The sequence below is a fragment of the Callorhinus ursinus genome, unplaced genomic scaffold (assembly GCF_003265705.2).
Source record: "Callorhinus ursinus isolate GAN/ISIS: 27379988/994484 unplaced genomic scaffold, GSC_fseal_2.0 scaffold15, whole genome shotgun sequence".
Lineage (NCBI taxonomy): Eukaryota > Metazoa > Chordata > Mammalia > Carnivora > Otariidae > Callorhinus > Callorhinus ursinus.
In genome coordinates this window covers 2,251,128-2,277,434 of record NW_027397077.1, presented here as the reverse complement: position 1 = coordinate 2,277,434, position 26,307 = coordinate 2,251,128, and the positions used below count along the sequence as shown (strand labels likewise).

At 47.6% G+C, this 26,307-nt stretch overlaps 2 protein-coding genes across 10 annotated transcripts in view; one reads left to right on the top strand and one right to left on the bottom strand.

Annotated features, from left to right (window-relative positions):
• ARMC6 (armadillo repeat containing 6) overlaps nucleotides 1–4,591 on the bottom strand; it is a 16,930-nt gene extending 12,339 nt beyond the window's left edge. The window contains exon 1 of one of the 3 annotated variants that reach the window (XM_025884892.2): nucleotides 4,457–4,591. The gene's annotated coding sequence lies outside the window, so the exon portion shown is untranslated. The remainder of the gene's footprint in view (nucleotides 1–4,456) is intronic. The other 2 variants (XM_073901027.1, XM_025884891.2) reach the window with 2 other exon arrangements.
• The window catches only part of SUGP2 (SURP and G-patch domain containing 2), a 33,125-nt gene continuing 11,359 nt past the window's right edge, over nucleotides 4,542–26,307 (top strand). For 2 of the 7 annotated variants that reach the window (XR_012380854.1, XM_025884890.2), the window contains exons 1-6: nucleotides 4,739–4,917; nucleotides 6,314–6,445; nucleotides 10,240–11,844; nucleotides 15,239–15,359; nucleotides 22,839–23,326; nucleotides 24,387–24,498. Coding sequence is in view for 1 of the 7 variants with exons in the window: in XM_025884890.2 (XP_025740675.2) it covers nucleotides 4,872–4,917; nucleotides 6,314–6,445; nucleotides 10,240–11,844; nucleotides 15,239–15,359; nucleotides 22,839–23,326; nucleotides 24,387–24,498 (2,504 nt within the window). In the remaining 6 variants the exon portion in view is untranslated. Of the gene's footprint in view, nucleotides 4,631–4,734; nucleotides 4,970–5,007; nucleotides 5,366–6,313; nucleotides 6,446–10,239; nucleotides 11,845–15,238; nucleotides 15,360–22,838; nucleotides 23,327–24,386; nucleotides 24,499–26,307 lie in introns of those variants that run through there. The other 5 variants (XR_012380853.1, XR_003210702.2, XR_003210705.2 and 2 more) reach the window with 5 other exon arrangements.

The following is a 26,307-nucleotide window of genomic DNA, read 5'->3' as shown; positions in this document are numbered from 1 at the left end:
AAAAAAAAAAAAACACAAGCCGGGGGAGAAGGGCAGGGTAAGAGGAAGACTGAGAAGCAGACTCCCCACTGAGAAGGAAGCCTGATGTGGGGCTCGATCCTAGGACTTTGGGATCATGACCTGAGCTGAAGGCAGATGATTAACCAACTGAGCCACCCAGGCGCCCCCTCTGTTTCATGGTTTTAAGTTTAGAACCCATGTAAATGCTTTACATGGTTAGGAAAAGAAATAAATCAACATAAATGAAAATAAAAATGAAAGCATTCCCTAAAAATAAAGAGTAAAATGAAAGCCATGAATCTAACAATATATCTATGCAGAGTTTAAAATACAGTGATAGAACCATATATCCCTACCAGGATGTACAATAATAAAAAAAACTGTAAAAGAAAATCTTCAACAGTTTTCAGTAATCATGTTATTGGAAATGATAATAGTAATGTTATTTGGAAGTCACTGTGGATATAGCAAATAAGTAATATCTTATCTCATTAGGAACTAACACAAAAGAAAAAAAGATTCTAACACACACACAAAAATCCAAAAAGTAAAAACTCAGAACTAAATTTGAACTGGAATTATCAGTACAAACTCATGGATGTATTTTTTCTTAGTCAAACAACCAATTTTTCTAATGATATCAGCTGAAAATGCCTAGAGGAAATAACACCACAGCAGTAGTGAACACCCTGAATACCACCAATGGTCTCTAAGTATCATTTTCCCAACAAAGAAGACAGGACTCCTAGTGGAATGGCTGATTCTATAACTGAGAAGAAAACAGGCCAGAGAAGCCGAGCCAGGAGCATCTTCTCAGACGAGAAAACAAGGAAGCTTCTAAAAACCATCAGGTTAAGTCAAAGGACTTGGAGCAAACCCTAAGAGACGCCCATGGGCCCAAGTGACAGATGAGCACTAAAACAAAACAACAAAACCAAACAAAACACAATAGATAACAAAATCTGTGCGTTCATAATAGTACTGAAACACACCCTGCTCATTTTGCTGAAAACTGGCAAATAAAGAATACAGCATTCATCCTACTTCCCTCACATAATTACCAGATTATAAAGAGGGGACAAGGAAAAGTTGTTTTGTAGATGAATTCCAACTAATTATCCATAACAGGGCAGATTAAGACGACAATCCCCACAGGCTGCAAAACTGTAAGGAGCAAAACTGATGGGGAACCTGACAATGAGGGGACAGTACCCTCGTCCACTGTGTGATTTCACATCACCAGAAGAGAAACCCAACACCACCTGCCTCCAGACAAGAGTGAAATGCACCTGTGAAGTCATCTTCCCAAAAACTCAAACCCAATCTGACCATGCATCCAATAGAACTTTCTGTGATGTTGGGATATTCTCTATCTGTGCCATCTACGTGGGTTCTAGCAGTTGAAATATAGCTAGTGTGACTGAGGCACTGAACGTGTACTTTTTTTTTTTCAATTTTATTTATTTATTTATTTAAAGTAGGCTCCATGCCCAGAGTGGAGCCCAACGTGGGGCTTGAACCCACGACCCTGAGATCAAGACCTGAACAGAGATCAAGAGTCAGCTGTTTAACCGACTGAGCCCCTAGGCACTCCTACCACTCTCTCTTTTCAACAAAGACGGAAACAGGCCTTAGGCCCGGAGCCTAACAGGGGTTAACAACTACTTTCATTTTGCTTCTTTTACTACATCTATTTTGTTTATCGCAGTAATACTTTTTCGTTTCCATTAAAATACATCACTTTTTCAATTTATAATAAAGTTTCAAGAAGAGTACAAAGAACACCTATTTCCTTCTAACTTTCCCAGTTGTTAACATTTTGCCAGGTTAATCTCTCTCTGTGAGAGTGCGTGTTCCTGCACACACGTCATGTGAGAGTATGCTCCAGGAATCAGATCCTTCCCTCCTAAAGACGTCAGCATGAATCTCCGAAGAAAAAGACATTCTCACACATCCAATGTGTAACTAAAATTTAACACAGGAGGGGCGCCTGGGTGGCTCAGTTGGTTAAGCGACTGCCTTCGGCTCAGGTCATGATCCTGGAGTCCCAGGATCGAGTCCCGCATCGGGCTCCCTGCTCGGCAGGGAGTCTGCTTCTCCCTCTGACCCTATCCCCTCTGATGTGCGCTCTCTCTCTCTCATTCTCTCTCTCTCAAATAAATAAATAAAATCTTTAAAAAAAAATAAAAAAAATAAAAAATAAAAAAATAAAATTTAACACAGGAAATTTAACAGTGATACATTACCATTTTCTAATATACACTCCATGATCAACTTTCTCCATTGTCCTAATGCTATCTTTCAAAACAATTATTTTTCCTGGTCCCAGGTATGTTATAGAATCGTGCATCACAGAAAATGTTAGGGGAACAAAGGCACAGGGAGTGTCAGGACAGCGGGAGGGGAATGTGGCAAAAATCCGAGGGCAAATTTGGGCTGTACGGGAAACGGGCCACTCAAGCCTGAGCTTCTGTTTCTGGAGGTGGCACAGGATGTGAATATTCCATCTGTGTTTGTGCAGATGGGGAGGAGGACAGGCTCCGGGGCCAGCAGGGGGCACTTGAATCCCAGGCCCTCCACTTAACCTGTTGGTCAACTCTCTCTTGTGTGACGTGGGGATATACAAAGAGAATCTTCCTCATAGGGCTGTGGTGAAAATTCAACCAGTTAATCCCTATAAAGTGCTTAAATAGGATTTGGCACAGAGTAAGAGCTCAATAAACATCAGCTATTGTTCCTTTCTTTTGTTGCTTAGAGGTAATTCAACCAGTTCAATTTGGGGGAGAGGCATAAGGGCATCAAACACCACACGTTGCTCCCTTGCAGGTAGCCCCCCCTACTTCTTTCTGCCCCAGAACAACAAGGATCCGTTTAGGGGTTGCTAAGGATTTCCATGGTCAAAGGTGAAGGAAAAGAGTAAGGATTTTCTGTTTCAATTAAGAGCTTCTCAGGGTGCACCCAGGCTGGTATGTGTGTGCAGGTGTTCCTGACCAGTTCCAAGGGGCAGAACTTCCCAGCTGGGACTGTTGGAGGGACTCTGTTCCTGACTCTGCTATCAAATGATGCTTCCACCACCCTGACCATCCTTCAGATCTGAGTAGGTCAACAGTGAGTGGCCACCCTGTCACAGAGGCATAGTTCTAAAGGTGAATGTCAGTTATACCTACTTTACGGATGGGAAATCTGAAGCTCAGAGAGGGGAAGAACCTGTCAGAGATCACACAAGCAGTAAGAGGCCTGGCCATCATGCCACTTTCCTTCATTAACACTTGCCCTCCACCTGGGTTCTCCGCAAAGTTTCTGCTAGCTCTTCCAGGCCGCCGCCTCCTGGGTGCCTTCCCTGACCACTTAGAACCTGTATGTGCTCTCTGGCCTTGGCTCCCCCTGCCCAGTCCTGAGCTCGGGAGATCAATGTCCGGCTCTGAGACTACCTCTAAGGCAAGTTCTACAGGGGTCCCCTAGGTTGGGCACAGTGCTAGGTGGCAGAATGAAAGTACATATCTGGAGTTCATGAGAAAGACGGTGCCTAGGAATGGTCATCTGGGAGCCACCTGGGAACAGTCCAGGCTAGGAAAGGGGGAAAACAGCATTACCAGTCCCCATGATGGGTCCAAGGTGTGCTGGAGGAAAGAAAGGGAGTTGGCAAGACCCCAAATGACAGCCAGTTTTCCTTTCTAAGCCAGGGTTCCACTCACCAAGAAAACGGTGCCCTGACATGGCAGGGACTCCAATGACTCCTCATCTTCCTCCACCCGACACACCCACCCTGGTTCAGGCACAATCCTCCCTATGGGTGGCTTCCTCCCTGCCACACTCTGTACCTCTAGCCTCCACTCAGCAGGCAGGGAGAAACTTGAAATCACAGAGACCTCGCTGCTCAAAATCCTGCACTGGCGTCCCAACCCTCTCAACAAAATCCAGTCTACTTACCAGCACTTTTTCTATGTGGACCTTACCTAGGTCTCTTAGCTAGACCTTTCCACCTGAGCTTTCCCACCTCTTTCTGATCCTTCCCAGCCACCCAAGGGATGCTCTTAATAACCATTATGGTCAAAGCAGCCCCCCACTCATTTCGCATCATCCTTTTTGAATACTATATCTACCTGGAACGACATGTTCATCTATTTTATTTCCTTTTACGTCTAGCCTTCTCCCCAATTAAATTTAACCGCCACGAGAACTGGGGCTCAGTCAACTTTGTTCACCACCTTCCCCCCTGCCCAGGATGGAGCCAGACACGCAGCAGGCACTAAGTACACAGGTTATGCATGAATGAATAAATGAATGAAAAGAAAGCCGAGGCCAGGGAAATGGGGGATTTTTGTCCCGGGGCAGCTTCTGTAAGAGTCATTCCCCAAAACCAAGTCCCCGAGGGCGGCGCCACAGTCACCAGTCCGACCCCGCGGCGCCCACTCCCCTCCCCGCGCGAGGGAACTCCGCAGCCGCCGCTTCTCACCCGCTTTTCGCAGCCACGTGGGGAAAGGGTGGGGCTCGCGACTGTCACCAGCAGAACCACCTCTGGTCCCTTCCGGCCACCGTACGGGCGCAGGCGCGCTGGCGCCAACTCGCCTCGGCCTTCCTCAGCTCCACGGACCGCTCCCGGAGTGATCAAGAGTGACCACGAGCGCAGGTAAAGCCAAGAGAGCCAACAGGTGTGCAGAGGCGGCGTCTCTGCCGCCGTTTCCCGGCCGTTCCCCGTTGCCGCCGCCCTCAATAAATTAATCTTTCGCCTAGGGAGCGTCTGCCCTGAGAAGCGAGCAACGCGCCTGCGCAAGAGGACTTGGCGGCGGCCGCCTGCGCCTGCGCACCAGGGCTCGGCGGCAGCTTGCGCCTGCGCGGCGCGGCGCTGCGGAGACCGTTGGCTCATTTACATGTCCCCGCCTCGCGCGGCGGCGGCGGCGGCGGCGGCGGCGGCGGGTGAGGAGCCTGAGGCGGCGGCGGGGGCGGCTCCGCGCGCGGTGGGTTCGGGGTGAGGCCTGGGCTCAGGCGTCGTCTGTGGGCGGGCCCCGGTTGGGAGGCTCGGGTTCCGCTCCGGGGGCCTCCGGTCCCCGCGATGACGCCGCGAGCTCGGCCCTCGGGCTGCGCGTCGGCCGCATCCCCGCCGGGTCGGCCTGGGGGGCGGTCTTCGGCCTCCCAGGCCCGACGCCCCCTTGTCTTCGTTCTCGGAGGCGGGTAGGAGGCGGGCCACGCCCGAAAGGCTGCATTCATTCATTCCACCCGAGCTGGAGCGGCTCCGTTCGTAGGGGGTTTACTGCGGCCGACCGCTGTATTGTGCTCTTTACCATTTTTTACCTGGTTGAATCCCCACAGCAGCCCCCGCTCTTAGCTGCCCGTTCTGTGGATGGGGAAACGGAGGCGCGGAAAGGTTAGGTCACTCGATTTGATCCGGAGCCGCCTGACGGGGAGACCCTGCCCTTCGATAGCGGAGAACAAGGGGCGCTCCAGGAAAAGGGCTTAAGAATGAGAAAAGAGGGTGATGGTTATAAGAGATGGCTCGAAGGAAGGGCAGGTTTGGGTCTTGGGGTTGAAGGTTTCAAGATGGAAGGGATATTGTGGTTAAGGACGCAGCCACTGGGTTCCTCAGCGTTGCTTTCAGTCGTTTTCTAGTCAGTCTTCAGGGCTTTGTCCCCACTACCAGTGCCCTGTTTTCCAGGTTCCGGTCTGGGCTCTCTGACCTTGGGTGGGTCACTTAGTCCGAGTCTTCCTCTTCTTCTGTATAATGTCATTCCTAACAGGACCCGCTTTTCACTGGGTTGTTGGAAGAAGTAAACGAGATTGTGAGAGTCCTTTTCCTACAAGAGGACCTAGTACAGAGCGAGCTCTGTCACTGGTCAGGGATTCTAACGCTCACTTGTTGAGAGGCTGTTCTCAGAGGGCAGGTCAGTTCTCAGAGCCTCTTTGCGAGTCTATAAAATAGGAAAATAGAAACGGGAAAGATCGCATCTCTCCTAAGCACCATTTGCGTGGGTTATGCTCCTCCCCTCCTCCCTGTTACATTCAGTTGTATGTGTTGCTTCGTTGCAGTTCTCCAGTAAACCCCAACAGATAGGGATTCTGAGGAAATAGGCTCAGAGAAGCAATATAGATTGATAGATCTTAGACAAGATCGCAGGGCTTGCTTTGCTCCTTCTAACCAACACACCTGTGAGCTCCATGAGGGCAGAAGACCCCTTAAAATAATCTGGCCTCCCTCTGAAGCACCATGTTCAATTATAGATTACTGTCTCATCACTTTGAGGATTAGGTGAAATTGAGCAGGCTGTGTGAGCGTTAGTTGTCATTCTTAGTGTCTTTTTTTCCCCTCTCGCTACAGGTCAGAGAAACATGGCAGCTAGGCGAATTGCACAGGAGACTTTTGATGCTGTATTGCAAGAAAAAGCTAACCGATATCACATGGACCCCAGTGGTGAGGCCGTAGGTGAAGCTCTTCAGTTTAAAGCTCAAGGTGAATTAAAGCACTTGGTTTCTTTGGGGGGAGGGTAGCTATTGGGCATTCTTTTAGAGTAAGGGCAGGAGGATATCAATGCCTTGGGGAAACTATTCAACGCTGGCTGCCTCGCCTTGGATCCTACCTTCCTTATTTGTTAAGGAGAGATAAAGTTATCTGTTGGTCTACCTGTCAAATCATTATGCAGAAGTGGGTATGGTCATTATCTGAAGCTTCTCTGCCCCAGGCATCCTCCCCCACCTAAAGAAGGGTTCTTGAATCAATCTCCTGGCTTCATCCCCACCACCCCTGCCCAGATTTGAGCTCTTACTAGTTCTCGCCTGGATTATTGCAGTAATCTCCTGAACGGTCTCTCAGCTTCTGGTTCCATTCCCCTCAAATCGGCCTCCCCGACAGATCTACTAATGCCACCCTTTGCTGGGTCAAGGCCCTACTTGGACTCCTGAGGCGCCCCATTTTGGGGTTATATCCTCAGACAAGTGCAGGAGCAACCAGGTAATAGTTAATAGTGTTGTGTACAAGACGAGGGCATGGGAGGTTGCCAAGTGTAGGCCTTGCCTGAAAACATTCCCCTTGGAAAGTTTCGAAATGTCAGGCCAGCAGCATCAAAAATGGTGCACACATTGTTTGCAGGATGACAGGGAGGTTCCTCACCATGCCACATAAGGCTCCTAGCCTTCATGTCCTGCCTTTGGGGCTCATGTTTCAGTGACACTGTGCTGCCTGTTTGTGCTTCGAATCCCTCCCCAGCCCAGCCCAGCCTGGTTAAGTCTCTGGGGCACTAAGACCCAGCTTGCACATGCCTTCCTCCAGGAAGCTCCTGCGGGCTTTGAGGTTGATTTGATTGCTCTTCCAGGCCCCTGAGCACTCCCTTTTTTGAGGTGGGCGGGCCTCCTCCAGGCCTCCTTTGGGCCTGTGCTGCTCCCTGCACCAGCCTCTGAGCCAGTTTCCACTGAGGAAACTTCCTCAGTGTTGACTGAGTGAGTCTAAGTGCTTGGGGCAGGGATAACTTGTGTACTTTGGATGTGGAGAAACGAAAGCCTAGAAGCTGTTTTCAAATTCTAAATTTTTAAAAAATGCTTGAGTATTTTTACACAAAAACCTTCCCATTGTAAGGGATTGGAAGAATTAAGAAGTAGGAGTATGGGGCACCTGAGTGGCTCAGTCAGTTAAGCATCTGCCTTCATTCAGCTCAGTTCATGATCCCAGGGTCCTGGGATCCCACATCAGGCTCTGGTCAGTGGGGAGCCTGCTTCTCCCTCTGCTGCTCCCCCTGCTTGTGTGCACACACATGCACTCTGTCTGGCAAATAAATAAAATTGAAAAAAACACACAGTAGTTAGGAGTATAATGTAAAAGTTTTTAGGTGCTTCCTTACTCCTCAGAGGTAACCATATCCGTGGTGTTTTGTGAATCCTTCAGTTCTTCTATGATATGTTTATGTAATCCTAAATACTCACATATTGATACATGTGTACACACATGCTTATGTGTATGCATATATATTATATATATATATATACACACACACACACACACGCCTATATATCTGGAGATTTAAATCTTGGTTTATTTTTATCTAGAGACTCAAACGTCAATATGTGTCTTAGTCTCCTCAAGAAAGATGGGGGGTAGGAGCTGTACTAGGAAACCAGCAGGATGCTAGATGGTTCCTGAACCACCACTTTGTCACAGGGCCTAGCCCTGTGAATAAGCAAAGTCCATCGATTGGCCTTTCACTGTGTCTGTTCTAGTCTGTATTGCTTTACAAGGCATCTGAAAATCCCCATTGTGCAGACTTCATCCACCACTCTTCCTAATGCTACTGCCCTAACCCTGCCAGCAATAGCCATCAATACCTGGATTATCCCCGCGGACTTTTTGCTGGAACATCCATATCCACTCTTGTACCTGGTGGTCAGTTCCCTGCACTAGCCTGTGAGGTCGCCCCTTTTCTCTGAACCCCTTCATGGCTTTCCATCTTGTTCAAGGTAAACTGTAGAGTTCCACTGAGGGCCTGACTTGATCTGTTACCCCCATTCTGTTCACATCCTCTAGCATAGTGGTTCCTTAACTTTGCTGCTTGTTGGAATCATCTGGAGACCCTTTAAGATTTTATTTATTTATTACTTATTTTTAGAGAGAGCGAGAGCGCACAAGCTAGAGAGCACACTCATGTGCATGGGGAGGGGCAGAGGGGGAAGGAGAGGGACAAGCAGACTCCACAATGAGTGTGGAGCCCAACGTGGAGCTCAATATCATGAACCTAAGATCATGAGCCAAAATCAAAAGTCTGACGCTCAGCCGACTGAGCCACCTAGACAGCCCCCTGGGGACCCTTTAAAAACCCTCACGCCCAGGACACACCCCATCCCAATTAATTAAATCAGAATGCCTGGGGATCCCCAAGGACTCCAGTGTGCAGTAGAGTTTAGGAACCACCTTCTTACCACTTTGCCCCCATTACTGTCTTCCATTCTGGCTACACTTGTTCCCTGCTAGTCTTACCCCAGGGCTTTGTCCTGATGCTCCCTCTGCCTGGAAGGCTTCCCCTGTAACTGCACAGTCTGGCCTCTGACACCAGGCCTCTCTGCACAGATACGTTGTTGTCAGAGCAGCTCTTCTTGGCCAGCCTGTCTGAAAACGGCTCTCCCTCTTCAAGTTCCTGCTTGCTTGATATTTCTTATTGGCACTTTCATACATGTGATGGATTTTTATTTATTGTTTGGCTCCCTCAACTGATAAATCCGGAGACTAGGGATTTTGTTGTCTCCTTTCCCTGCTATATAATTCCATTGGCTAGAGCAGTGCCCACACACAGTAGTTGCTCAGCGAGTACTTGTTGAACAAATAAATTGGGTTTATACAAAGCTTTAGCTTCTTGTGGTCTCTTGGCCCATTACTACTTCCTGGCCTCTCTCTCCCTTTTATTTGACTTCTTGACTAGGTAATATTTTGATTCATAAGCTAGAAAATTAGAACGCTACTCTGCAAAGTCTCCCTGAGGCCTGCTGTTCCCATGTTCCTGGTTTCTTACAGAGTTTATGTGTGAATAAGCAAAAACAAGTTTAGATTCCTATTTTTCTCATTTCTGTTTTCTCATTTCTACACATACTGTTCAGTTTTCATTGTGGCCTCTCTTGCTGCAGGTTGTGTAGCTTCTGTGTCCTCTCTCATCTGTTTTAGTCTCTCTTTTTTCAGAGGATTGGTTGGCCCAGTGGACCTTTGCGGGGAGCCTCTCTGCCACCTTTCGGTCAGATGCTCAGCTGTGGTTGGCTGTGGTGGGTGTAGTGTCAGACATGGCTCCTGCCTTAGTGGCACTGTGATCTAACACTTTCTCCTCAAAGGCAGGGGGGACAGGCAGCCTCCAGAGAAACTGTCTACTGTGTGCTAGAAGTAGAAATGTACAAGTGTTCCAGTTGTAATAAAGAAGCCCAGGTTATTTGGGGACCAGACACCCTTTCCTGAGTCAAAAAGAGGGCTTATAAAACAGATGCCTGCAGAGCCCGGACAAGAAGGCTGAGTGAGTGAGGAGCACCACTGCCCAGCCTCTGTGTACTGTCATCCAGGCACATGCAGGCCCGGTGCTTGTAGGTATTCTGTTTTTAGAAGTTGTAAATCCAGATTTTTAAATAAAGCCACACACATTTTAAATGTTAGAAACAAACACAAATTTCTAAAATGCATTCTGGCAAATAAAGGACCCCTGCTGGTTGGTGGTGTGTGGACTGTCTTTTTGCGACCTCTGGTCTAAATTACCTTTTTGTTCCTCTTTGGATCATCTATTTCAGATCTTCTAAGGACGGTCCCAAGAGCCAGAGCAGATATGTATGATGACATTCCTAGTGACAGCAGATATACTCTGGCTGGATCTGTAGCCCACCCTCGAGACACTGGAAGAGAAAGCCTGAGAGGTGATGTGTTTCCAGGACCTTCCTTCAGATCAAGCAATCCTTCTGTAAGTGAAGACAACTACTTTCGCAAAGAGTGTGGCCGGGATCTGGAATTTTCCCACCCTGATTCCCGAGACCAGGTTTTTGGCCACCGGAAATTGGGACATTTCCGTTCTCAGGACTGGAAATTTGCACTCCGTGGCTCTTGGGAACAAGACTTTGCCCACCCCGTTTCTCAAGAATCCCCTTGGTCACAGGAGTATAATTTTGGTCCTTCTGCACTACTGGGGGACTTTGGTTCCTCCAGGCTGATTGAGAAAGAGTGTTTGGAGAAAGAGAGTCGGGATTACGACGTGGACCGTCCAGGGGAGGCAGACTCTGTGCTCAGGGGCAGTGCCCAAGTCCAGGGCAGAGGCCGAGGTCTAAACATCGTTGACCAGGAAGGGGCCCTTTTAGGGAAGGGAGAGACTCAGGGCCTGCTTCCAACTAAAGGGGGAGTCGGGAAACTTGTCACACTAAGAAGCGTGAGCACAAAGAAAGTACCCACTGTAAATCGTATTACTCCCAAAACTCAGGGCACCAACCAAATCCAGAAAACCACCTCAAGTCCTGATGTGACCCTGGGGACAAACCCAGGGACAGAAGATATCCAGTTTCCCACTCAGATCCCTTTGGGGCTCAATCTGAAGGATATTCGGCTCCCCAGAAGAAAGATGAGCTTTGACCTCATAGATAAGTCTGATGTTTTTTCAAGATTTGGGATAGAAATAATCAAATGGGCAGGATTCCATACTATAAAAGATGATGTTAAATTTTCCCAGCTTTTCCAGACTCTCTTTGAACTTGAAACCGAAACCTGTGCTAAAATGCTTGCTTCGTTCAAATGCTCCTTAAAACCAGAGCACAGAGATTTTTGCTTTTTTACTATCAAATTTTTAAAGCACTCTGCTTTGAAAACACCCAGAGTTGATAACGAGTTTTTAAACATGCTTTTAGACAAAGGTGCTGTGAAGACCAAAAATTGCTTTTTTGAAATCATAAAGCCCTTCGACAAGTACATAATGAGGCTTCAAGACCGGCTCCTGAAGAGTGTAACACCCCTGCTCATGGCGTGCAATGCCTATGAGCTGAGTGTCAAGATGAAGACCCTCAGTAACCCCCTGGACTTGGCTATTGCCCTGGAGACCACCAATTCTCTCTGCCGGAAATCTTTAGCCCTTTTGGGACAGACTTTCTCCTTGGCCTCTTCTTTCCGGCAAGAGAAAATCTTGGAAGCCGTGGGCCTCCAAGATATAGCTCCCTCTCCTGCCGCATTTCCAAATTTCGAAGACTCTACTCTGTTTGGGAGAGAATACATTGATCACCTGAAGGCCTGGCTGGTCAGCAGTGGGTGTCCACTCCAGGTCAAGAAGGCTGAACCTGAGCCAACCCAAGAGGAGGAGAAAATGGTTCCTCCTGCCAAACTGGAAATTCAGGCCAAGGCTCCGAGTGGTGTGAGTGATGGTAAGGAAGGCACTGGAAGTTCCTATTTATTGTGATTAGTTTGTTTTTCATGTTTTCTTGTAATGTGTCTTATTTGAGATTTTTGCACAGAAGTTTTTTAGCCAACTGGAAACAGTTTTAGTAGAAAACTCATATTGGCCGGGGTGCATGTCTGCTATTCATTCTGAAAGCATATATTAGGAATCTTCTGTCTACCACAGAAGTCTTTAGACATTTCTGGGTCACAGATTCCTTTGGGAATCTGATCAAAAGCTGTGGCCCTTGCCAGGAAAAATGCACACATATTTGTACACAGTTCTGCCTGTGCTTTCTGGGGGATTGTACCATCCTGCAGCCAAGGATAAGAAGCCCTTGTTACAGAATCTCCCTTCCCCCACCCTAAGGTATTAGTAGAGGGGAAAGTAAACACTGGGCACTGTCTCTGGGGAGTCCCCAGGCTCCTAAGGGACAGAAGTCACAAAACCCAGCTCCTCCTGTGCCAGGATTACGGGAATGGAAGAGACCCTAGCCCAGGGGAGTTGGGGAGGCCATGTTTAAGGGACCAGCAGAGATTAGCCATGTCAGCCCAGGTAGTAGAAGCACCTTTCTACCCACTCACTTTTATAGAACGGCTAAAAGTCGATAGATCAAGTAAGTACATCTGGTAACCTACAGTTAACGAGTCAGCTTTGGGGAGGTTCCAGAAAGGCCAAGAAAGAGGTAATACTAAAAACAAAAAAAAAAACCCAGAGGTATTATAAACATTTGGCTGTTTGGTGTCCTCTCTCCCTCTTAGCACCCAGGTTGGATGCTTTCCTAGTCCAGACATCCCACAGGTCATGAGCATATGTGGTGCCCATGTGACCAGTGATGAAGCACTTTCCCCCCCTTTACCTCAGGAGGAAGTCCCTTTCCCCACAAGGCAGGTTTCAGCTTCCATTGCCCCAACCAAGTGGGAAAGCCTTGTTTGTCCCTGAATCTCTTTACTTCTCTACACCCTTATGCAGCCCTGATTACATCAGGCACTGGGTAGGTCCCACCGTGGATGGGCAGCCACACCTACTCCTGGAGAGGGAGCCTTCCAGAAGTGGGCTCAGGGCTGAAACAGGACCCTTCCTCCCCACGCCTCTCATAGTGGGGGAGTGGAAAGTCAGTGTCATACTGAAGAACGTTGTTTGAAGGAGGAAAAAAATACCCATAACCTAAAGTTGCCCACCACTATTTTCTGGTTTTGTTGCTATGCGAGTGCACCCACAGCAACAGTCTTGCTGTGTTGAAAACACTACAGTCTATTCTTTTATAGGATCATCAAAGGCCTTTTTCTGTGTTTCAACAGCATTTGCTGCATCATGATACTGACCTAACGTAAATTACTTCATCCTTCCCTTGATGTGGGACTGTGCTGCCTTTTACTAGAGGCCTCTGAGGCTGAGCAGAGCTGGGTTCCCTTGTAATTGACGTCTGCAGGCCTGGGCTGTCTGGACAGCAGGTAGATGGCACCAGTGCCCATGTCTCATGGGGTATGCCCTGCCACTGCTTCCATTACTGTCTGAAATGTGGAGATGAAATCTTCAATTGAATGTTTTGGTTACCACTATTGTTATTTTTTATTTTTTAGTTCTTCTCTATAGAATATGGTCAGGGGAAGAGGATTGTGGGGCCAAAACTGGGACACTTGCTTATGGTTACCTTCACGAGAGATGGTTGGAGTGATCCACAAATACGTTGTTTTTCAAAGCTTCCAACTCTGAACCTTTTATTCTTTGGTAAGACTGTGTAAAACCAGCAATTCTGTAGGATGAGAGCCGATAACAAAAAAAAAAAAGTTTCAAAAGGGAAATAATTGCAATAGCATGACAATTGAAGAATCCATTTAGCCAGTGTAAAGAGCTCACACTGAGGTTTAAAATAAGTTTAAAGCTGGGGCGCCTGGGTGGCTCAGTCGTTAAGCGTCTACCTTCGGCTCAGGTTATGATCCCAGGGTTCTGGGATCAAGCCCCGCATCGCATCGGGCTCCCTGCTCAGCAGGAGGCCTGCTTCTCCCTCTCCCACTCCCCCTACTTGTGTTCCCCCTCTCGCTTTATCTTTCTCTGTCAAATAACTAAATAAAAAAAATCTTAAAAAAAAGTTTAAAGCTGCAACTCAAGCATAAGCAAGGACTGGACAGTGCAGTTAACTCCACAGAACAAACTGGAAAACCTCTCCAGTTCAGGAGTGGTTTTTATCGAATGACTAAACAAACAGACCATTCTGTGCAATTAAAACTAGCAAATATCAGAAAACTAAACAGTCTTAATAATTGAGGGCCAGCTGCTCCTCTGTGTTGCCAGTGGCATTGTAAATTGAAACTCATTAAGGAGGGGCGCGTCTGGATGGCTCAAACATCTGACTTTTGATCTCAGCTCAGGTCTTGCTCTCAGGGTCCTGAGTTCAAGCCCCTTGTTGGGCTCCACACTGGGCCTGGACCCTACTTAAAAACAAAAAACACACACTTCATATTGAAAGAAATTGACACTTTAAGAAATGTTTTTCTTTTCATGTATTCAGCAAATATTTTCTGTGAACATCTATCCTAAGGCCACTGACTTTGATTAGGGGATTTTTGTTTGCAAATTTATATGTATGTTTTCTGATTATAAAACACGTGCATATTTATTTTTTATAAAGCACAAAGAAAATGAAGTCTCTGCTAAATCTACCCATAGATGATATCTATTAACATTCTGACATACTTCCTTCTTTTTTTTCTCCACGTGTCCGTATTTATGTATCTTTTCTTCCCTCCTTCATATTGGGAATCATAATCTAGATTTTTTTTATGTATTTTATACTGAGTTACTTTTTTTTTAAGATTTTATTTATTTATTTGACAGAGAGAGACACAGCAAGAGAGGGAACACAAGCAGGGGGAGTGGGAGAGGGAGAAGCAGGCTTCCAGCGGAGCAAGGAGCCCAATGTGGGGCTCGATCCCAGGATCCTGGGATCATGACCTGAGCCAAAGGCAGACACTTAACGACTGAGCCACCCAGGCGCCCTACCAAGTTACATTTTATATCTTTATGTTTTTCATTTAATATGAACATTCCAGTTAAGCGGTACCTGACAAGCAGAACAGAATTGCTACTATAATTTTCTTCTGTAGAATATATGCATATATTTCTCTGAACAGTCGCTATAAGCTTGTGACTTTCTCTTCTAGTGGTTATGCTGTTCTGTCTTTTGGGATGCTATTTTGGGTATTGGTTTTTAGAATACCATGCTGCTCTCCTCTTTTCAATGCTGATTTCTCTTGAATGAGGATTTTGGTCTTTGGTGCCTGCTTAGGTTCCATCCTAAGCCTCTGACTCTGTCCTGGCCATCCCAGGCCCCATGTGGTCCAGTGTGTTTCTCAGAAAAGCCCTTTTGTGTGTTCCAGCGGTCCCCCAGCGAGCGGATCACAAGGTGGTGGACACAATCGACCAGCTGGTCACTCGTGTTGTCGGAGGCAGCCTATCTCCCAAAGAGAGAGCCCTTCTCAAGGAGGACCCTGCTTACTGGTAGGTCTTTAAATGTTGGCCCTCTGAATCCCTCCCATAGAACACATGGCAAAATTTGTGTCTTGATGGTGTCCGACGCAGAGGGTGAGGTATTAATTTTGAGGAATGGTGTTAGCCAGTGGGAACAGCATGAGAGAGGGTCGGGTTCACCGACATTCAATTCCCAGCCCTGCTGCCACCCCCTGCCATGTGGCCTTCTCTTGTCCGGTCAGGGAGCCCCTTGTGCCTCTGTGCTGGCTTAAGGATGAGATGAGAGGTGCATGCAGAGAGCACATGAAGATAAGGGATGGGTTACAGCAGTTGTTCGTGACTTACTGCTACTGTTTGTTCAGTTCTCTTCTCCTTTTGCCTTACTGCCTCTTCACACGAATAGAGCAAGTTTTTAAAATTACAGTTTTCAGGGGCGTCTGGGTGGCTCAGTCGTTAAGCATCTGCCTTTGGCTCAGGTCATGATCCCGGGGTCCTGGGATCGAGCCCTGCATTGGGCTCCCTGCTCAGCGGGAAGCCTGCTTCTCCCTCTCCTACTCCCCCTGCTTGTGTTCCCTCTCTCACTGTATCTCTATCAAATAAATAAATTAAAAAAAAAATTAAAGTTTTCAGCATAAATGCAGTATTTGCTTATTAGAGGAAGTTGAGAACAACAGAAAGTAGGGGGAAGCCCCTCGTATGCCCACCGACATCTACTGCCAGTTTTGCCTGTTTGCTTCCAGTCTCTCTGCCCACTGAGGGCTATTTGGGTTTTTAATATAGCTGTGATTTTACTATGATATGATATATCCTGCTCTTTTGGGGTTTATGTATTTATTTTTTCTGCTCATTTTAGATAACACAGGAAAATGCTCATATTTTTTATCTTTCATAAACATTTTCAGACAGCTGCGTTTATTAATCCATAGAGGAGGTGGCCAGAGTTTAGTTAGCCATCCCTCTCTGGTTAGACTTACAGAATGATTTTGATTGTATACTGTTTCAGACTGCTTCAGTGAATGGCTTAATGCAGCCTATTTTCTTGTGTGTTTAGGATTATCTCTAGATGGCTGCAAGTGGAAAATGTTCATACTTTAACTTTTTTTAAAGATTTATTTTATTTGTTTATTTAAAGATTTTATTATTTATTAGAGAGAGAGAGAGCATGTGAGCAGGGGAGGAACAGAGGGAGAGGGAGACAATTTCCAGCAGACTCCGCACTGAGCACAGAGCCTGACGCAGGGCTCAATCCCAGGACCCCGAGATCATGACCTGAGCCAAAACCAAGAGTCAGATGCTCAACCAGCTAAGCCACCCAGGCGCCCCTGACTTTTTCTTAAATCATAAAAGTGGCATATGTCCTTTGTAAAAATAGAAAAAAGTACTAAGATAAAGATACTGTCACTCAGAGCTCCACCACTTCTCCCTCTCAGTGTGTCCTAGGTTTCAAACCTAACATCACTGTCCCTTTAGCAGTGGGTACGTGCTCTTCCTTTGTACACAGGTACCCTAGCATACTCAACCATTGCCCATTGATGAGTTTTTAGATTCTTTCCAGTTTTTCCCTACCGTAAATACCATTATGATGAACAATGTTTTCTGTTTATTTCTGTCTACATTTCTAGCAGTTTATTAGGGTAGTATCTGGGAGTGAAATTGCTGGGTTAAGGAGAAAATTAACTTTACAGGCCTTTGATCTCTGTTACTTTTTCTCAGCTGCGCATGATTGACCTTTGAAACTGGATAATCCTCTGGTGGGGACTGTCCTGCGCTTGGCAGGATATTTAGTAGCATCCTTGGCCTTTCCCCTTACACTGGATGCTGGTAGAATCCTCCATCCCAGACACTGGCCACTGGGGGCAGGAGTTGCCCCTGGTGGAAGCCATTGCTCTTTATCATCAGGTTACTTACTGTGGGTTATCTGTCCCAGTTGACACCTGCTGCCACTCTGTAAGCATGCCATGCCCTAAACTGTGTTTTGACTTAAAGATAATTTCATGGTGTGATGTTTTACCTCGTATTCGTTTGTTAATTAACAAAGATTTTGTTTCCTCATTATACGTCTAGTTGTAGTCCCTCTTTTTGTGTCTATTCAGGTCTTGTGTGATCAATATTGCACCCATACTGGACTCAGTATTCTTGCTGTTGTAATTAGTAAAAATGCTTGAAAGGCATAAATTGCCGTGTAACAGGGCTAGAGTTTTGGTCTTAACCAGCATGATTTACCACGGGGAAGGGTTGGAGCTTATATGGTTTTATTTTTACAGAATTCTCAGACTCATTTGTCCTATTTTCATATTTAGAATGAGGTGGGCATATAACTTAAAAGTTAAAAAAAAAAACAGCCCAATAAGCAAATCATTCCATCATAATTTATTGAAAACTTTATTATCAAACACTTTTTGCTTTCTCTGCACTTGGTACTATTCTCAGCGCTTTTCTGATTTAAGCACTAGCTGACTGAATCCTCCCTCATAAACCTTGTGAGGCAGGTATGTTGTCATCCTTATTTTACAGATAGGAGACTTGAGGCTCAAAGAGGCCTTTTACCTAAAGAGTGCAAAGCTAGTAAGATAGAGTCGAGATTCTCATCCAGGTTCTTGCTCTCAATCAGTGTGCGTGCTGAAGGAAGGAAGCTAGATAGCCTCAGATTGACAGGTGAAAGCAGAGACCAAACCCTCTTGGGTAAAGTACTCTCCAGACTTGAAAGGCCCAGGGGCAATTTCCAGGTGATTGGGCTGGAGGGAAAGGGGACCCCGAGAAGACTGGGGACATGTGCCTCTGCATCATGACCAACCAGGCTCATGATCACTGATGGGCAGTGTAACAGACAAAACCATAACCAGAGTTGTACATATGGGAGGTGGGGTACAGAATTAGAAATAAGCATTGAGGGGCGCCTGGGTGGCTCAGTTTGTTAAGCAACTGCCTTCGGCTCAGGTCATGATCCTGGAGTCCTGGGATCGAGTCCCACATCGGGCTCCCTGCTCAGCAGGGAGTCTGCTTCTCCCTCTGACCCTCTTCCCTCTCATGCTCTCTATCTCTCATTCTCTCTCTCTCTCAAATAAATAAATAAAATCTTAAAAAAAAAAAGAAATAAGCATTGAATTAGAAATCAAATATTTGAGGAAGATGAACATCATGAAGACAAGTCACCAAACTCAACAAATAGAGCTGACACCTGAGAAGACAGATTTACCATAAGAAAAAGAGTTAGTCTAAAAATATGTGTGTGTGGTTAACAGTCTTTGGTGGATGATAGTATATTGTATCCATGAAACAGGAGCTTTTTGTTTTTGGAAAAGAACCTGTTAAAGATCTTGGAAATGAAAAGTGTGATTGTTGAAATAAAAATCCTAGTGGTTGGCTAGAATAGACCCAGATGAGGAAGAGATTAGGGAGCTGGACTCAGACTTGACTCCCGGAAAACTCCTTCAGAAGGAATTACCAGAGACTATCAGAGGAAAAGATGTGGTGCCAAGAAAGAATGATAAGAAACTAGTAAGGTTAGGGCTTTGGTGTGTACATTAGAATTCTTAAAGGAGTTCGTGTATGTAGTTTATAAAAATCAGTTGAATTAAGAAAAGCAAAATGTTTCCGCTTTGACCAGTTCCCATGCCAGTTCTACTTCTCGCAGTCAGTCTCTTTTGGTATTTTAAACTTCTACATTATCTCTTGATGATAAGCCTGTGTTGCTCTTCCTTGATCTATCAGTTTTAGCCATCACTGTTGAAGCCCTACGAAGATAAATGAGGATTTAGCTCTCCCTCCTCTCAATCACTCATCAGAAAACCACCTTCTTGCTAGGCTCCAGTGCTGTGTTAGGTTCTTTTTATTAGTTAATAAATGAAAAGTTCAGATCTTAGGAAACATGTAAGAAGGCTTTGCGTTTTCTCAGCCCTTCAAGGTACAGCAGAGACTTGAGATTTCTACCTCCCTACAAGGAGGAGCAAACACGGGTTTGTTCACAGCCGGGCCTTGTGGACAGAACTGGCCATTGCCGCTCACTGAGGCGGCCTGCACCTTCGGGTGCACTAAAATAACAGTAGTAGTGCAGACTCCCATTGCAGCTTTGCTTCCTTGTCAGGAGCACCAGTTCGCAAAGCTTCCTTCATTCTCCATGAGAGAGATTGCAAAGCAGCAGGCCCATAGAATGGTCCCAAGGATGTAAGATGTAGAAGTGAAAGAATATGTCACTTTGTTTTTCCCATCTTCTAAGTTGTCCCTTCAGAGTGGGATGGTCCTGACCCTTGCTGGACTATGCCTTCCAGGGACAGCCCACCATGTCCAAATGTTTACAGACTCGGGAAAAAGCAGGGGGGCTTGAATCCCTCTTGGCTGGCCCCAGCAGGATTGTCCAAGGGCCTCAAAGCAAATACAAGATCTAAATAATTGATGCTGCGGTGGGGGGGGTGGACCCTAAAACCCCAGATAATCTAGATAATGTAAGGTGGTAAGTAGCAGGAAAGAGGTGGATACTAAGGTTCTTGTCTTGCTAAAAGTGAGGATATAGGGACGCCTGTGTGGCTCAGTCAGTTAAAGCATCCATGATCCCAGGGTCCTGGGATCAAATTCTGCTTCAGGCTCCTTGCTCAGTGGGGAGCCTGCTTCTCCCTCTGCCTGCCGCTCCCCCTGCTTGTGCTCTCTCTCCCTCTCCCTCTCTCTCTGACAAAAAAAAAGTGTAAGGATATAGCTAGTGACTAGTTCTGAACATAGAAAATAATAGTTTAAATGTATATTAATCTGACTAGCCAGTAAAGACATAGAAGTGGGATTTATAACTTCCACACTACTATAGAGGGTGAAGCCAAAAAGAAAATGTATTCATCCCAATGAAAAGCAAGAAAGGGAAAAAAAATTAAAAAGGAGGGCAAATAGGCAATGAGTACAGTGGCGCCACCTTTACCAGGGACTTGGGTTTAAAAGTACCAACCATTGCTTCCTCTCAGAGATAAATAAAACAGAGTGGGGAAAAAAAACGGAAAATGACATACCAAGCAAAGGCTATCAAAAAAAAAAAAAAAGTATGTAAAGGTCATTTCAGACAAAACAGAGAAAAGCATAAAAGGGGGCAAAGTAGGCTACTGACCAGGCACAGTCATCATGTAGTTCCAGCAGTTGGGAATCTTTTTTCTTTTCTTTTTCTTAAGTAGCAGCGTCCACACTTAGTGTGGAGCCCAACACAGGTCTCGAACTCACAACCCTGAGATCAAAACCTGAGCTGAAACCGAGTCAGACGCTTAGCTGACTGAGCCAGCCAGGCACCCCAATAGTTGGGAATCTTGATGTCTGAACTACGTAGCTTAGAGCTGTGTAAATAAACAACACTTAGAAATATAAGAGGAATTGATCGATCTATATCATGGCAGGAGGCTTGAATATAATTTTCTGAAATGGGTAGATGTCATCCAAATAAAATATTTAGAACACAGTGAATTGGCATAAACAGGTAAAGATGATTTGCTAATGCTTATTGAGCAGTTAGTGAATGCCACACAGTATTTAAAGCATTTTCCTTACAATGAAAAGTGTGTAACTCAAGCCTCACAACAACGTGATGAAGTAATTTATTACTATCGATCCCTCTTACAGATAGAGGAACTGAGGCACAGAAAAGTTCAGAAAATCTCGTGGCTAATAAGTGGCCATGGTGGGATTTGAACCCAGCAGGCTGGCTTGTGAATGTTCTGTGCTCTTAATGTTATGTTCCACTAGAACCTGGGGAGACTGACATCCTCAGACTGCACTTGGCATCAGAACTCTCCAGGGAAAGGGGCTTGTATCCTGGGGCTCTGGGTCACCTGGGTGCTGACTCCGCTTTCTGCCCTGGGTGAGGGGTACCCTTGCTGGGGCTGCGTTTCACAGGAGAACCAGACCATCTGTTCCTTTATGTGGGAACCCTTGCTTGTTAGGGTGCAAGATGCTGCTGTTGGCCCAGCAGAGTGTGTGGGGCAGCAGCGGAGCCGGCGTGCAGCCTGTGTCCTCAGACCCAGCCGGACCTTAACCGCACATGGCAGCATTGAGAACTGCGCACGGAGCTGCCCCCCAGGGACCCCCCACGGTACGCCGTGCTGCCAGCACCCTGCTTCACGCAGCCGGCTGGCTCCTGTCACTGGTGATTGGGAACCGCACCTAGTAAGTGGCCTCTTAACGTCAGGGTGACTGAAGGCCGCCTGAAATGCCGCCCTGTCCACCAAACAGTAGTCATTCTTCTTGAACACAAATTGAAATTGAACATTCATGAACTCCTGTTACATGTGAGGTCCCAGAGAAACTCTCCACACATCCCAGGAAAGGAATATCACATGGGCCACATTACACGATGCATAAAAGTCAAAATTAGCAACAGCCAAAATAAAACTTGCTTCTAAGTAACCTTTGAGTGAAGGGGAATGAGAACTGACTTTAGGAACTCTTCAGAAGGAGGTAGCAGGGGGCTCGGCACACTGAATGCGGCTGTAGCCATATGTAGAGGAAAGTGCAACGTGGGACACGTTTGTCAGAAATGGAGTGAATGTAAGCATTCACCACATATGGCCCGAAGGAAATGGCAAGAAAAGTCCAGACCCTAGAAGGGAAGGATTAGTAGAGCTGAAAGAAGGTGCTAACGAAGTGGAAAACAAAGTAAAGAGTATGTGAGTTCCCTCCATGCCCCTTACTGTCCATTCCCCAGGGCTAGTTAGCTTTATATTCTTTCGGCCTCTGTGAGCACAGCAAATGCACGTGGATCTACGTACACAAAGCGGATTCATGTGGTCCACATCAGTGCTGGCGTTCTTCTGTAGCCTGCTGCCCTCTCTGGCTGTATCGTGGATGTCTTTCTGTGTCGGCACTCGGGACTCAACCTCCTCTTTCCTATACTGTTTTTTTTTGTCTTTTTTAAAGATTTTATTTATTTATTTGTTTGACAGAGCGTGCACAAGCAGGGGGAGCGGCAGGGAGAGGGAGAAGCAGGCTTCCCCACTGAGCAGGGAGCCCAATGGGGTTTTGATCCTAGGACCCCGGGATCCTGACCTGAGCTGAAGGCAAGACACTCCACTGACTGAGCCATCCAGGCACCTCTGTACTGTTCTGGATATGACTCTGGCACCTGATTTCACAGCCATGGCACTCTGGCCTCGGTGGTGCAGTTGAAGCCAGGGTCTCTGAGTACTCTGCCTCACTGGGCTCTTTGAAGGGTGTCACCTCCCAAAAATGGCACCCACAAGCGACAGAGTGGCAGTGTCTCTGTGGCTCCAGAGTGATTATGTTACGAGGCTACTAGGAGTTGTGAGCACCTTCACCGCTGGGGATTGTGAAACCCAAGTAGAAACCGACTGGTGCTGGATCAGAGCTGCCACTGCCCTGCAGTTACTGTGGGCAGGAGGGGACCTGGGTGGTCCATGGATCAGAGCCTCTCAGATGGCAGGGAGGCTGCCACTTGGAAAGGGTGTGAGAAATGGGATCGTAGCAACAATTCGGTACGTGGTATTGTTTTAACCAATGTTCTTCTGTGCCTGTTTTGTTACGTAGGTTTTTGTCTGATGACAGTAGTCTGGAATACAAATATTACAAACTGAAGCTGGCAGAAATGCAGCGGATGAGCCACACCTTGTCAGGAGCAGATCAAAAGCCGACAGCAGCAGAGTGTGCTGTCCGGGCCATGCTGTATGCTCGGGCGATCCGGAGCCTCAAGAAGAGGCTCCTCCCAGGCCGGCGGCGGGGGCTGCTCCGCACCCAAGGGCTCCGGGGCTGGAAGGTGAGGAGAGCAACCACTGGAACCCAGACCCTCCTCTCCTCAGGCACCAGACTGAAACACCATGGCCGGCAGCCTCCAGGTTCATTGCAGGGAAAGCTGTCCCAGCCAGATGGAAATGAAACTGCCAAGGACTGCCCGCCTGACCTGGCCGGACCCTCTCCTGGGGACCCCAGCCCAGAAGCCTCGGGCCCATCCCCCAAGCCAGCAGCAGTGGAAGTCTCTGAAGCCCCTCAGACCTCCTCTCCCTGCCCATCTGCTGACGGTGGGTGCTCAGTCCTGTCCCCCTCTTCTGGGCCCCAGCCCTGACTCTCCAACCTCCAGGGGTCCCTCAGGGTTGGGGGTGGGAAACCTGGGTGGTCTGAGCCATCTGTGCAGCAGGCAGGAGCAACAGGGACCTGGCCAGGACAGGTGCACGTGGAGGCACTCTCCTCTTAACTTCCTAGAGGGGCTGGCCCTCTAGGCCTGTAGCCAGCTTCCTCCTGTCCAGGGGTCGAGCTGACTCACCGTGTTCCCCTGCCAGGTCCTCCTGCTGGCCACCTGGTTATGCCCTGGGCCCATGCTTGGGGCTTTGAGTGCCTCCATCCATTTCTCACTCTGTTCTTGCCCCTCTTTACCTTCTGTAGGGCTGCCCTCGTCTCTCGTTCTGCCTTTTCTTTCCCAAGGTCTCTGTTTCCTTCCTTAGGATTAGCTGACCTGCAGTTTTTTCTGGCCATTACCTTTTCTCTGTGACAGGCCTGCCCCCGACCAGACCAGTACTTTGCACTTAGCACTAGGTGGGGATGGAGAGGGGAAACAAAGTCTCCACCAATGCTACATTCTCTGGCTTTTGCTGTGTAAGGAGCCATTCTGAGCTGTGCCTTCCAAGGGAGTATCCAGTGCTCCAAGTCTGCTCAACTGGGCTGGGCCCACCCGTGTGTTTGTAGGCAGCAGCTGGTTGTGTGGGGCCATCGGCTGAGGTAACAGGGATGTCTGGGCCACATGCCTATCGCCCCCTAGCAGCCAGCCTGGATTTGTTCACCTGACAGTCAGGGTTCGGCCTCCAGGAGGGCAGCGGAGGTGCTCAAGGCCTCCGAAGCCCGGGTTCCACACTGATGCCACCTTGTCAGTCAGCATGAGTCCCAGGGCCAGCCCCAGTTTCTGGGGGAGAGAAGAGAATCTCCCTCTGCTGGACAGAGCTACAGAGTCCCATGGCAAAGGGCAATGATGCAGTGAGGGGACATGAGGGGCTGTCTTTATAATTAGTCTCCCTAACCACCACCCCCAAAGTTGAAATTGGAAGCAGCCGCTCAGAACTGACATGTGACAGTCACTTTGTTTTGTAGTTGACACGAAGACCATGGAAACTGCAGAGAAACTGGCCAGATTTGTTGCTCAGGTGGGACCAGAGATTGAACAGTTCAGCATAGAAAACAGCACTGACAACCCTGACTTGTGGTATGTAGCCATCGTGCCCTTTGAATTTGAGTGTGTTTACTCTATGAGTGTCCTGAGAGAGAGCCTGTGGGGTGGCCTGGCAGACACACTTCTGCCCCAGGAGGCACCTGAGGAAAAGTCATGGCTTTACTTCTGCCAAGCTCAGGGCTGTGAGGGGGAAGTGTCTGCTTAGGGGTGTTGGGCAGTGCTGCCCTCATCTGGGACATCAGAAAAAACCTGCCCTGGAGGGAAGTTTAAGCTGTATTTGAAGGTCAAGTGGGCTTTGATCAGGGGAAGGGGGAGAGAGCACCCAGCCAGAGAGCCTAGTCGGTTCCCTAGAACCTTTGCAGAGGCCAAGTGGTGTGGGGTAGGGGGAGGAGGAGGGTGGGGCACTGTCCCTGGTCACACCAGTGCTCCGGGCACCAGTGATGGATGGGGTCCTGGTCCAGCTGTGGGCAGCAAGCACTTCCATATAGTGGGGGCCTGGCATCCTTTTGCCAGGAGGGGGTGCTGTTACCCTTGCCGTTCCTCAGATGGGGTGCCTAGTCAACACCACACAGCCTGCAGGTGACAGAACCAGGAGCCTGCTCCGCCTTGTGGGGCACAGGTTCACCTCCTTTAGGGCAAGGCTACCTGGGAGCCCCGTATTCCTGTTACTGAGCCATAACCAGGTGGGGTTCCCATGCTGTGTAAATTGTATCCTCCTGTTGGCTGGGAACTCTGGACCCTTGCCCTGCTCCTACCATGCTGGAGAGCCATGCCTAATTAAGACTATGGTTGAAAACTACACATTTCTTAGAGCATTTCTGGGACCCAGTAGTGTGACCCAGCATGTTCTTCCAGCTTGTTGGGGACCTTGAGTAGGTTCTGCACTGGGTATGCCTCCTGCTTCCTGTGAGACCCAGATCAGCCTTGGGGAGCACTGACGGCTTCATGGGGGCTCAGCCCAGTTCTGCCTTTCACAGGCCTGGTGACCTTGGGGCCAGCTGTGCCTAGCACGCCTCAGAGTTGGGTAGACCCAGTGAGGGGGACAGCTCCGCTAAGGGCAGCCAGGAGCATTTCATAGGTTGTGGGTTTTTTGTTGTTCCCCCCTCCCCAAAGGAGAATTCTGCATTATCCTGGCACTGCCGTGGTTTGGGTTTATTCGTTACCGTTTCTGACAGCCTTTTCTGTTCCCTCCCCACACAGAGTCCCCCATTATTGTACAGCGACATTAGGTGGAGTGATTCACTCTGTCCCCCCGCGCAGTGCTCATAGAGCAGTTTGAGAATGACTGCATCCAACACCACACGTATTTAATAAAGGTCAAGGTGACTTTGTGTTTTTTTCTTTAGAAAAAGTATACCTCTAACGCTGTTTGAGTTGATTCCGTTTTTGTGTGTGGTTATGTCATCGATTTGACGTATAGTCAGGTTCATTTTTTCTACAGAGATTCCGTTTTAGGGCTATTTTTTTCTATCAGCATTTGCATGGTTCTAAAGTAAAAATTACAAAAGGTAGGCTCAGAGAAGTCTGAGTGGGAATCCCCTCACCCATCAACAGGAAACCATTTCATTCAGTTCTAGTGGGTATGTGCATTTCCTCTTTTGTTTTTACACGTACCTTTTTTATGTGATAGACACTTTTGCACCTTGCTTTCTTCCCTTCACCACCTACCCAGAAGTCCCCTGTGCCTGTCCCACCTGTCCCCTCGTTGTCTTGTCCTCTGTCGTTCTCTACGTGCAGCCGCCTCAGGGTCACTCCCCAGCTATTGGCATCCACGTGGTTCTTACAGCCCCATCAGTGGCCTCACGCACAATGACTCTGTGGAGAGAATCTTCATGTATCTTC